The sequence below is a fragment of the Phymastichus coffea genome, unplaced genomic scaffold, assembly GCF_024137745.1.
Source record: "Phymastichus coffea isolate CEN01 unplaced genomic scaffold, Cenicafe_Pcof_1.1 PCOF00031, whole genome shotgun sequence".
Taxonomy (NCBI): domain Eukaryota; kingdom Metazoa; phylum Arthropoda; class Insecta; order Hymenoptera; family Eulophidae; genus Phymastichus; species Phymastichus coffea.
Window position 1 is genome coordinate 630,939 of NW_026706842.1, and position 11,933 is coordinate 642,871.

The following is an 11,933-nucleotide window of genomic DNA, read 5'->3' on the forward strand; positions in this document are numbered from 1 at the left end:
TGATGCTTCTGCTTCGACGGTAATTACCGTCTTGGCATTATCACTTTAGCCCCAGCGTTCGCCGTCGCAAGCTGCAGGAAAATCATCTTCGCTGATTGCTGATTGCTTTCCCTTTTCCAAGCGATCGCAGGGACCAGCTTCGATTTCCATTGGACATTGGTAGGCGCCAATCGACAGCTGCAATGCGGGACCGAAAGAGAGGCACAAAAACACAGCACTTCAGGCAAAAGTAACGTGCGCCGTGATTGTTCCATTTCCGAAGAGTGAAAGACAAAAAAAAGCGAACGGAGTAATTGGCAGAGGCACTAAACAGAGAGAGAGAGAGAGAGAGAGAGAGAGAGAGAGAGAGAGAGAGAGAGAGAGAGAGAGAGAGAGAGAGAGAGAGAGAGAGAGAGAGAGCGAAAACGACGATAGGCAATCCGAAACGCACAGCCAGAGAAAAACGTTCGCGCGCGTTCAATTCACGACAGCCAGCACGGAGATACAGGCGTCCTTGCCACATTTCGCCTCTTGCACACATTCGCCTCACATGCGCGCGTCTAGAAAAGTCCCAAAGTGCCCGGGCGCTTGGGCCGCGGCGCTCGGGACGAGGATCGCGTGGACGATGCTCGCGAAAAGGGGGGAATTACGTGCCGGCGACCCCGATCCCGCGGCGAAAGGCATTTTCATCTTGCCGCGCGCTAATACGCCTCGAAGTTCCAATTTTCACGGAGGGATCGAAATTAACGATAATTTCGGTCGAAATCTCCGAGCGGCGTTCCACTTCGCAACGCCAAATTAGCTCGGACTAACGCAGAATAACGCGCGCATTTAGAATCCATTATTTGCGGGCAGAGCAGCATGTGCAAAAAGGCACTTGGAAAGACAAATGCCCGCCTGTCTCTCCTTTATTTTATTTCTTGCTTCGCTTCTTTGCGCCAGCTAGTTAGTATTTTGTTTTTGCCGCTGCGTCTAATTAACGCCGCTACATTTTTCACACGCTAATTCTCGTTAGAGCTCTTAATTAATGATCCTCGGTCGCTCGCTCCTGCCCATTTAATTAGTAAGATGAGCGAAGAAAAAGAAGTCCCTAAGTAAACGTCCGCGCGCGTTTCATTAGATTAGCCGGGCAGAAATGTCCGCAAGGAAGCGCGGGAGAAAGAGCGAAATGGAAATGATCGACGAGGAGCGAGCGAGCGCCGTAGCTTTGGCCGCGCGGCCGCGCAGGACGACGAGGACGACGCGCTCCGTCTTGTCGCGGCGGCTGTTCAAACGATCGCCGATCGCGAGGCGCGCACTTGCGACGCCCGAAAGCTCTGCACGCGCACGACTGCCGCGTGTAGCGCAGGGGGCTTGGAATTCAACGACCAGCGCCACTTGTAGCGTTTACGTGTGCTATCCTTGCGCGGCACGCAACATGAGCCTCTGATCGTAAACCAGCGCCGATAACATTGCCAGTCCCGAGAGCGACAATTTAACAGATCCTTCGTCATTTCTTTTCTTTTAATGGTATCTTGCTTTGCTACCTGGGCATTCATTTGCTATTCGACAAACTGCAATGTCAGCTGAGTTATAGATGAACGAATTGCTCGTTATCGCATACAACAGGTCTATCGTGGAATACTGATTAGGATTTCACCTGAAATAGAGCCAAGTGCTCTTGCATAACGCGACGGAGCAATATATCGGTAAATCCGCAGCTTCTCTCGAACCGTCGTCATAAAGGAAAAACAACAATGTCAAGCTGGCAATTCCAGTCGCGACCGTTATGCGAAAAATAAATAAATAAATAATCGTGAGTGGACGTTCCTTGAACAATTTTAAACATAAGCGTCGGACAGAGATGAGTAATGAAGCGCGCGAGGTACGTCAGAACAATGTTCCCACGCGTAACGTTGAAAAAGACACTCGTGACGTTTCTTCCAACTTGAAGCGTTTAAACAGTGAAACAACGGTCTAACGCGCCGTGGCCGTGTGCGACATTTCAAATAATTAATTTACGCCGACGAGAGTGCGACGGCATAATCCGTTGGGCTTTGCAAAAAGAATACGCGATGCGCGGGCACGTTTTGCCGATATGTACATATAATACGCGCGCAGGCGTGGCAATTGTCACGTCGATCGAAGGTTGGACTGTAAACTCAAGTGGCGTATCATCGCCATGGTGCGTGAGAAACAATGCCGAGCGGGAAACTTTTCCTAGCATCGACGTCAAGCAGCACACACTCTAATTACGCGAAATCCCATGTGCGGTACAGTACAGTAGCGAGTGCATTATAACCCATTGAGAGAAAACGCCGCAGCAGCGGCAGCGCAACATTTTCATTTACATATTAATTCGACCGCAGAGTTGTGACCCATCTATAAATAAAACGGTCCTCGACTGTGCGGAGTGAGTGTGTGAGAGAGAGAGCGAGTGCGAACAAAATAAAGGTGTTGTGGTCGTTGGTCTGTCCGACCGTAAACTACAACGAAAAGAAGAATTAGCAGGGACAAGCGAAAAGTTCGATCGGAGCAACGAATGTGGCTTGCTGCTCTCTTACGCGTCCACATATAGCTCACGTGGCATTGCGCGCTGCGCCTCAAGGCCGGGCGCTACTGCTTAACTCGACTATAACGGCTCTCTCGGTCATCGCGCGCGCAGCAGAACAGCGAGATGGCAAACGCGGAGGTGGCGCGCGCGAGAGCTTCCTTTCAATTCTCATTCCGCGCGCGTTACGTGGACACCGAATCCGAAAAATCGCGCTCTTCGCTCCAGGCATCTGCTTGTCGTCCGACTCGACGAGTCATTCGCCGTGCGCATCGAGAGCGGACAATTTGTCGTTCGGGCTAACGAACGTCGGATTGTCGCGCGAGCCAGCAAATAAAAATTGTAACGATATCGCTGCGAGCGATGCGCCGGAGAGAGTCGAAAATTCACGAAGCCGGGCTTGAATAGGGTCATTTAACCAGACTCACGGGAGATCGACGGTATTTTTAATGGACTCGCTCGGCTTTTTATTGCGAGCTTCGATAGCTAATTAACCGGTCGTTTGTTAGCTCATTCGAATCAGATAGCCGCGAGTCTTCTTTCTTCTCAAAATCGATGATTTACGCATAATTCAATGTCATTCATTGAAATTGATGTATCGCGATGCATCATACAATGTTGCTTGAAAAGCTCGCTAAAAGAGAGCAACGAAAAGATCCGTTCGTGTCAAATGTTTCCAGCTAATTACTTCATTACGCTGTGTTTGTTTGCTCTTCGCATGTGAAATACATGGTGGCTTCGCAACTTTCAGAAAGTGCGCTGCTGCAATTTTTCAGACAATTGTATCGGAAAATGTTGAGATAAACCACGGGCGAGCAAAACAAGTACGTGAGCGTTATGCAGTGCATTGTATGAATTAATTCTCATTGGTGTTCTTTTTGGATTCTCAATGGAGCAGATAACGGTTATGAGAAAAGCCATCGGTAGGCAAGTGCATTTTATTAAAAACCGGTTTTTTTGCCAAGTTAATAAATGTACTTGGATATAATGCAGACGCAAAAAAAACTCCTGGGTATAATAAATTTCGGAGCTGTCGAAGGTGTCCCGGCCCGTCGACCCACGTTAATATATCGCATACACAGTAAGCGTTTTTCTATAGATTCTGAAGTTTTTCTTTTTTTCTTCGGTGTGTTCACGCGATGGTATTTTTGAAGCAAATGTCTTTTGCGTCCATTCGAGTGATTTCTGATGTCAATAAAGGCAGGCTGGCAGATTAATTCCGAGCACGTCATTGATACTTTAGCCAATTTGCTCGCTCGACTTAAAGCAAAATAATAATCGACTTAAAAGAAAGAGAGAGAGAGAGAGAGAGAGAGAAAGGCGCCTGCGCTTAATGCGAGCCGAGCGTTTAAACTAATATACTTTCGCATTCCTTTTGATCACTTTGGCAGACGCTAAGCGCTGCTCGGCGACACAACGACAACACGGACATTTTATTTCCCATGTGATAAATATTTGATCGCGCTTACTCAAGAACAGCCTACAACAGTCGTGATGGCGCGATTGCGGGCTGGCTGTCATGGCGCAAAAGTTTAAGTTAGAGTTATGCCTTTATGATTGCAGCCTGCGCATGGAATAATCTGAGCTGCACTCTCGCCGCGATATAAATGGATCATTCCGTTAACCTGGCTTGAGAGATTAAAAATATTGCCGTCATGTACAAAGGGCGAGGCACTATTCGAATTTCATTCTCTTATTCATTTCTCATCGGGTGTCAACAATGCGTCTTCGCGTGCACCATGCGAGAGATCAGCCTAATCGCTTTGCCAACAATAATTATCCCGCTAATTATTGTCGCGGCGAACGTTCCTCGAAGAAAAAAAAAAAAAAAAACAACGGCTGGTCTAGCTGAGCTTGCGGCGTATGAGAATAAAGAGGAGCGGGCGGGCAGCCGGGGGGAGGGGGGGGGGGCGTCAAGCCAAGCACGTGCACTCGTCGACCGTGCAAGCTCGGGGTCGTAAGACGACGTGTTCCGGTAATTAGCTGGACGCGGCGAGAGCGCGGCCGACGCGCGCCGAGAGGAGCGGCGCACGCCGTGGAGCGAAAATAAAGCCCCCGCAAGCTTTCACTCTTTTGCGTGACGTATCGGCATTCAACAGCGTGCTCGCGCGCGGACGCGTAAACGCGCCTCTGCCCACGTACCTGGCGTAATGGAATGCAAGCCTGCTGCGGCCACTTACCATATGAAGTCCTTGCAGTGGCTGCAGAAGGTGGGCTGTCGGAAGAAGCGCGGTATGAACCGGTGATTCTTCACCACGTAGACGTTCTTCTTTTTGAGGGCGCCCTTGCGACCGCGTATCTTCTTGGCGAAGGCGGTCGACGAGTCTGCCGGGCCCAGCGAGTCCTCCTGGTTGTTCTCGTCCTGGTTGTCAGCCATCGCGCCGAGCCGGTCTTCTCTGCTCTTATCTGTCGCGTTCGCGTCGGATCCAAACTCGACTCAACTTTTTCTCCGTCCGCGCGTCCCTGTGGCTTGCTGCCGTCCGCGATAAAACGCGTGCGTGCTCTGTTGTGTCCTCCCTCTCCCTCTCTCTCTCTCTCTCTCTCTGTGTGTTGTGTTGTGTCGTGTCGTGTGTCGGGTCGCGTCGGTCGCGTGCGGAGCGCTCGGCTGGCACACAAGCTCTGACCGAGCCAGCAAGCACACACACGCGCGCGCGCAGGCCAGCGAGAGGGAGAGTCCGCCGTCCCCCACCCTCTCTCTCGCGCGCGCGAACTTCGAGTCGACGTCTGTCTCTTTCTCGCCGGGAGTGGCGCGCGCGCGAGGTCTCCTTCTCGCTCGTGCGCGAGTAATTTTAGAGCGGCTTGCGCACGCGCCACAGCACTCGAATATCGACATCTCTCCTCGAGCGGCTGCGAATCCAGGGGAGCGCCTCGGTCCTCTTCCCCGCCGCTGCCGCTCGATCGCCCTCTCTCCCTCTCTCTCTCTCGCTCTCTCGCTCTCTGACTCATCTCTCTCCCTCTGTCGTCTGCTGCGCGCACGCTTGTTGCCCTCTTTTGCTTCTCCTCTTCTCTCTCGCTGGGTGTTCGCTGCTGCGACGACGATTTAATATGCGTGCCACCTGTTTACGTGAGCGATCGTTGCTACGGCACATCTCGCCTTCTTTCGGCTGTTCAGCCTACTTCTGACGATGCTGCTGCTGCTGCTGCCGCCGCCGGTGGTATTGCAGCCCTCTGCAATCAGAAATGTGCGTTGCGCGAGATACGAGGCTGCGCAGCACCGTCATCCCGGATCGCGAGCCTGATAAATGGAGCAGCAGGAGCAACAGTCGCATAATATATATATATATATATATATATATATATATATATATATATATATTTATACAGGTCGGCTATCGGCTGGCTTTTCTTTGCATATGCGCGGATGAACCCGTGTGCAACGACTCCATTCCGCCAAGCTGCGCGGAACGCTCGATTACGTTGCGAACGCCAAGGTATTTCGCGACGACGAACGAGCGCCTTCTGCTGCTTTTTCATTCCACACAACTGCCGTCGCTCGTGGGCGAAATGCGAGCTTTGTTTTGTGTAAACGTTTCCTCGCGCTGTGGTTCGATTCCGCGAAGAGGGGATATTGTTTTTCGCCGAGAAAGAAATGAATATCTGATCGGGCCGCCTGGAATTCATATTTTACAGCGGCGGAAATTAATTGCGCAGGGTCAAAGACTGATATGGATCACCGCTGCGCGGCGTAATCGTGCGACGCGGCATTATGTTTTTTTTTTTTTTTACTTTTTTATTTTTATTCAGCTCGCCGCGCGAGCAACAGTCGCAGATTTATATACGTACGCAGGCTCGATTTTGCGCGCGACCTCACACTATTTGACGCGCATCGCGCTCGCCAGAACGCAGGTAAACCGCTCGACGCGGCAATAAATACATTGGCTCTAATTGAAACTGCCCTCCGTAGATCTCCCACCGTGAGCTTTTTATAGGAATATCAAAGTTTATGACAAGCTCTTCGGCGAAGTAAATATAGCTTAGTATCGATGGATAATCTAGTGCTGAATAAGACTCCTGCTGCTTTTTTTCAAACGGAAATTGAATGACGTGAGAGGTATATCAAGTCTGCCCGAAAGACGCGAGAATGACGAAAGATGGAAAGAAAAAAAATTACATCGACAAAGAGCCACGATGAAATAAAGATGAGCTCCTTTGATAAGACAAACCGAGTTCGCTGCATTTTCATTAGATCCTTCCCATCGATTCCCGTTTTATTTATCGAGTGCGCTACAAAAGAATATCAAAAGCTACTCTAAGCCAAACAAAATCCTAGCGACGACAGACGTCGCAGATATATGCAAATAGATTCTCACTCCCGCGAGGGCGTATTTGACTTGCAAGCACGCGTATCCCTACCAAGCAGTGTTGCACGGAAAAGCTCCGAAAAAATTCAAGATCTCATACGACGAGGACCGATTAAATTCCCGTGTCGTACCTGCGTGTTCCTAAGTATTCTCTATCCTTTTTCCAGTCCTATCAATTAACGAAGGGCTGAAATTGAAAACTTGGCGGAAACGGAGCCAATCGACATTTTATCTGTAATTTTCGACTGGGTATTAGGATTTTCATGTTGGTACCACGCGACTTTTCGTCGTTTCAAAAATACCAATGAAAAACTGTCAACATTTTAGGTTTTTAGTAATTATTTCCGCAACTAAAAAGGAAAATTACAAAACAATGTTTGGGATAAATAATTGTAAATGTTGGAATTACACATAGTGCGCACGTTAATTGTTCGGGCTAAGGGAATAACCGTGACAGAATTGGAAAAGGCGAAAAAACAATGGGGTTTTCGAAATTACGCCCTCAAATTCAACAAGTTTTTAGTATATTTCAACGTATAAGACCGAAATCTATCATATTTATCCAAACCTTTTTTCGTAATTGTTCTTATTAGTTGCGGAGATAATTGCGAACAGTCTTAAATTTGACAGTTTTTCGCTCGTATTGTTGAAACGATGCAAATTCGCGTGGAGTCAGTACTCTCCACTTCCACATACATATAAATAGTCAATCGGCTCCATATCCGCTACGATTTCGATTGTTCAGTCTTTTACTGGCTGAACTATTTTTTTTTTATTTTCAGGCGCAATTATTTTTCTTTCTCTGACATTCCAATGTACATGCTTGCGTGGCTCGACAACGACGGTGACGCCGCTGATGATTCCTGTAATATCTTGTGATACTAGCTCTCTCGCTTATCACTTCATGGCGCAGGACGTTATATTTTCTACGCAGAGCATCCATATGCACAATTTGCGAAAGAAATTATACGAAAAACAAGAGAAACAACTGAATCTATTTTCTTTTGTTGCGCGTAAAAAGAAAAAAAAAACAAGAAAAATATAATCAAACGAGGTAGGCTCTTAATTCGTTGAGGAGTAATAGATAAAAATTTCGTTGACTAGGTGATTCCACTATACATTATTCATGAGTAGCGCGAAAGCTAGGGTGACTACTGGTAACAGCCGTGTAATTTAGCTAAACTGTCCTCATCCTAAATCAGTTATCTAGTTGGTGTATTAAAGCTTCAAACCTTCGCACGTATATATACAAAGTTTTCAGCCACTTGCCTAAGACTATTGGGGAAACTCCTCCTGGATATACGTATGCGCTGTGTGTGTGTGTGTGTGTATGCAAAACCCAAGGCAAGTCCGTTTGATGCTTGTGTACACTCGCGAGTCATCCAAAATTTAGCAGACTTGACGCCGTACGTTACCTTCCACCGCTCTAATTACTTCGACCTTGCTATTTTGTACACGTATGAGTGCATACTTATATTCATTGATAAGCTTGCAAAATGAAGTTTGCAAAAGAAAAAAAAACGCTTACGATGATTAACGGTGAATTCTTGAAAAAATAATCATTAATTTTGTTGACAATCGTTCGAGATTGCTTTTCAACATGAAACATGAATAACGAAAATATGCCACGTAACATTCAACTATAAGCATATCAACTTTCTAAATTTAAGTTATTTAAACATCGCGTGAAAAAGCGGTTACTTGTTCGAAATTTAATTTGTCAAGTTTACGTAATGTCTAGGAAAAGAGGAAATTTCAATTTTTGCTAGGGAAAAAAACAAAAGATAGAAAAAAGCAGCGCTTGAGCTTGCACTGTTAGCTCTCTCATTCTATTTGATACTCTCTCTTTTGTGCCTGTAACGCTGTATATTTTCATTCTTCACGTATATGTATCTGTATATGTGCAAGCCTAGCTTTTTTTTATTCCTCTTTCTTTATTTTTTTTTTATTAAAAATAGCATAAAGAGCCACCTGATCACGTTTAGATCTGCACAGTATTAAGCCGCTCGAGCGCGCACACAACTTGCCGCGCCGTCACAAACCTGGTCCACGGTTTTTTCCAGTTGACCGAACTAGAGCAGCACATAGACGGCAACAACAAACACGAGCACCTGTGAGTAACGTGTACCTTGGATAACAGGCGATCGAATTTTTCTCAATGATCAACGACTATGTTTTTTTTTAGTTTTTTGCAGAATTTTTTTTAGACATCTTTTGTAAACAATTTAAGATGAAAAAAATATTGAAAAAATCGAATATCAAAATATAAATAAAAACTACACATTCTGTGCAACAAATGCATTTATTTAATAAATATAAAATTGATTGTACGAATGACATATGAATTTCATATAAATTACTTTGAATAAGTTGTATATTTAAACTAATTAACTTGACTTTAATGTGGCACAGAAAAACTGAGAAAATCTAAATTACACTAGTTATTTATTATTACTTATTATTGTTATGAAATCTAAAATATGCTACATGTGATTTACAAAGACGTTAGCAGAACCTACATTTGTATTTTGAAATTCTTTGGTAGTATAACTCTCTTTCTCACTGTTTTCTTCTAACTAAACTTGAACATTTTTCTAGTACTATTGGCAGTGATCACACAGCACATACAAGCTCCTCTGAAAATGAAATTAATAATTAGAAACAAACAAATAATATCTGGAATAATATCTCTCATTTTTTAAAGCAAATTATTACAAAAAACGTAAAGAGACGACAAAGTGTTTAGAGATAACATTGAAAAACTATTGGTAGCAAATACAGTTTAAGGGAAAGAAGAAAAGGGACATAATTTAACAAAGCTAGCAAAATATGTTATGAATAAATACGCTGAGGTATATAAGACATATAGAAAAAGATAAAGTAGAAAAACAGAGAGAAAGGAGTAGCAGATAAAACAAAGGAAAAAGAAAAAGAAGAAAAAAAGAGACATACCATACCGAAGAAAGAAATCATGTTCATGAAGACAGAGTAAAGAAAAGGGAAAGATAGGCATAGGTCGGATAGTGTAAAAGCCCATGAGGAAAATAAAGTATAAGAGGAAAAAACCAAAAAAAATGCAAGAAGTATAATGGCTAAAAGTGGAATAGTATGCATCAATTATAAATACATACAACACAAACAAATTCAAATTCAATTCAAAGTAAAACAAATGTGAATAAATTATTTACTTATAAATTTGGGAACCAAAATTGGAAACTCTTGATTTTTATCTTGAAGGTAACTTTTCATAGTAGTGAAACCGTCTGGCCAATTAAAAAAAACGCTTTTTTCTGAACCTCTTGAACTAATTTTTTTTTGCTAAATTGACCATTCAGCTATTATAATCTTATTCTCATTTGTTACGTCTTTCAACACCTGGCCAATTGGACTATCTTAACCTGGTCTGCTCTTCTCAAGTTCACATTGACCATTTGGACCATCCCATTGTGCAAGCTTTGACAAGCTCTTCATTTCCTAAAGATAAAAATTAAATGTTTATAATATAAATATAAGATATAGGTCTATTAGGTAATGTGTAAAATACTATAACACATACCGTAAGTGGGCTATACAATTACCGAAATCATATTGTTTGTAAAAATGTTTATAATAATTACTATTCTGTCAGTATGACTCCTGAACGAATATATTTGTCTTCATTTTTTCACTAAAAATCGAGAGGGCGAAGCTCGTAGGATTTTCGAAACCGTGCTTCGTTCAAGTCGTACAAACTTTTACTTGGTTTGACCCACGTACACCATGGTTTGACCTCACATTTTCGTTGCTTGTATTGCATTGTATAGTGCAATTATTCCGTTATACAATAGTTACTTTTGAAAACGCTCGAATAGAATTAAAATTACTGTAAAAGGTAAATACATTTACTGAAATTTATTACAATTACTACAAAAAATGAAGGAATATGATTGAGATATGCTTATTCTGTTTGTTTCCTATGATTCGTGATCGAACGATACGGTTGCGCCGCCCTGGTATCCAGAAAAGGAAACTGTGATTACTGAGAACGTGAGAACTATCCAAAGTTTAAAAAAATAACATATAGAAACTAAACAAATAAAAAATTGAAAAATATATTTCTCGATCTTGGCGGTGCGGAAAGCAAGGCGGAAAGTATTTGCTGTTGATTGGTGCTGGACGGATCTGACTGTTTAAGGGACCAGTCGGTGTTAAATTAGCAAAAATTGAATGTTTTCTTTGTTAGCGTATAAAAGACGTCTTAATAAAAATATCTTCTTGAAACGATTTACGTCTTAAACAACTCAGTGTAAGCTTTCATTTTTTTGCTTGTGAGTCCCAAAATCTTATTAGTGACTTTAGAAATTCCTTTAATCGTAACATCTTATTTTTTGAAAAAATTGACTTTATCACGTTTTTCTGGACGTTAGAGTGAACGGAAATAATTTTGAGAGGATTCCTAGTCTTTTTTAGGACTGGTACTATGGAATTATAAGTGGAGTCGATTTATAAAAAAATTATTTGTTATTCACGTTTATCAACCAGTTTCCCTAAAATTATATTGTTTTTTCTTAATAATATTCGAAAAATCGGTCGAAAAACATGAAAAAATAATTTTTTTGTAAATCAGCTCCATTCATAATTCCATAGTACAGGTCCTAACAAAGATAACGATTCCTCCTAAAATTATTTTCTTTTACTCTATGTCTAGAAAGGCACGGTGAAGTCGATTTTTTCGAAAATAAAATGTTACGGTTAAAGAAACTTTCTAGGGACGCTAAATAAGGTTTTGGGATTCACAAGCAAAAAAAATTAAAGTCTATGCCGAGTTCTTCAAGATATAAAAAGTTTCACGACGATATCTTTTTTAAGACGACTTTTATACGCTAACAAATAATACATTTAATTCTTATTATTAAACACCGACTAGTCTGCTTAAAGGAGGACAATGAAATCTAAAAAAATTTCATACGCAAGCCTTGCAACTGACTTTTAACTTATATGTATATGTATGTACAATTTTACCTGCTAAACATTAATATTGAGTGTGATTGGTTGTTATTAGTTATTAACAATTTAATTGTTTAAATAATTGTGAAAAACTTATTCATATAAACTTTTATATTTGTAAACTAAAATAACTATTC

General features: G+C 42.8%; 1 protein-coding gene and 1 long non-coding RNA gene across 6 annotated transcripts in view; both read right to left on the minus strand.

The window, feature by feature from the left end:
* LOC131663198 (protein kinase C, brain isozyme) overlaps positions 1–5,113 on the minus strand; it is a 65,756-nt gene extending 60,643 nt beyond the window's left edge. For 4 of the 5 annotated variants that reach the window (XM_058933416.1, XM_058933415.1, XM_058933413.1 and 1 more), the window contains exon 1: positions 4,690–5,113. In XM_058933416.1, the coding sequence (XP_058789399.1) occupies positions 4,690–4,886 (197 nt within the window). In that variant the 5' untranslated portion in view covers positions 4,887–5,113. The remainder of the gene's footprint in view (positions 1–4,689) is intronic. The other variant, XM_058933417.1, reaches the window with a different exon arrangement.
* Positions 5,114–9,124: 4,011 nt separating this feature from the next.
* Positions 9,125–10,755, minus strand: LOC131663191 (uncharacterized). The gene is made up of 3 exons (XR_009301833.1): positions 10,367–10,755; positions 9,999–10,284; positions 9,125–9,446 (listed from the first exon to the last, which is right to left on the minus strand). It is a non-coding gene; the product is annotated as an uncharacterized LOC131663191 (long non-coding RNA).
* Between the last annotated feature and the right edge of the window lie 1,178 nt (positions 10,756–11,933).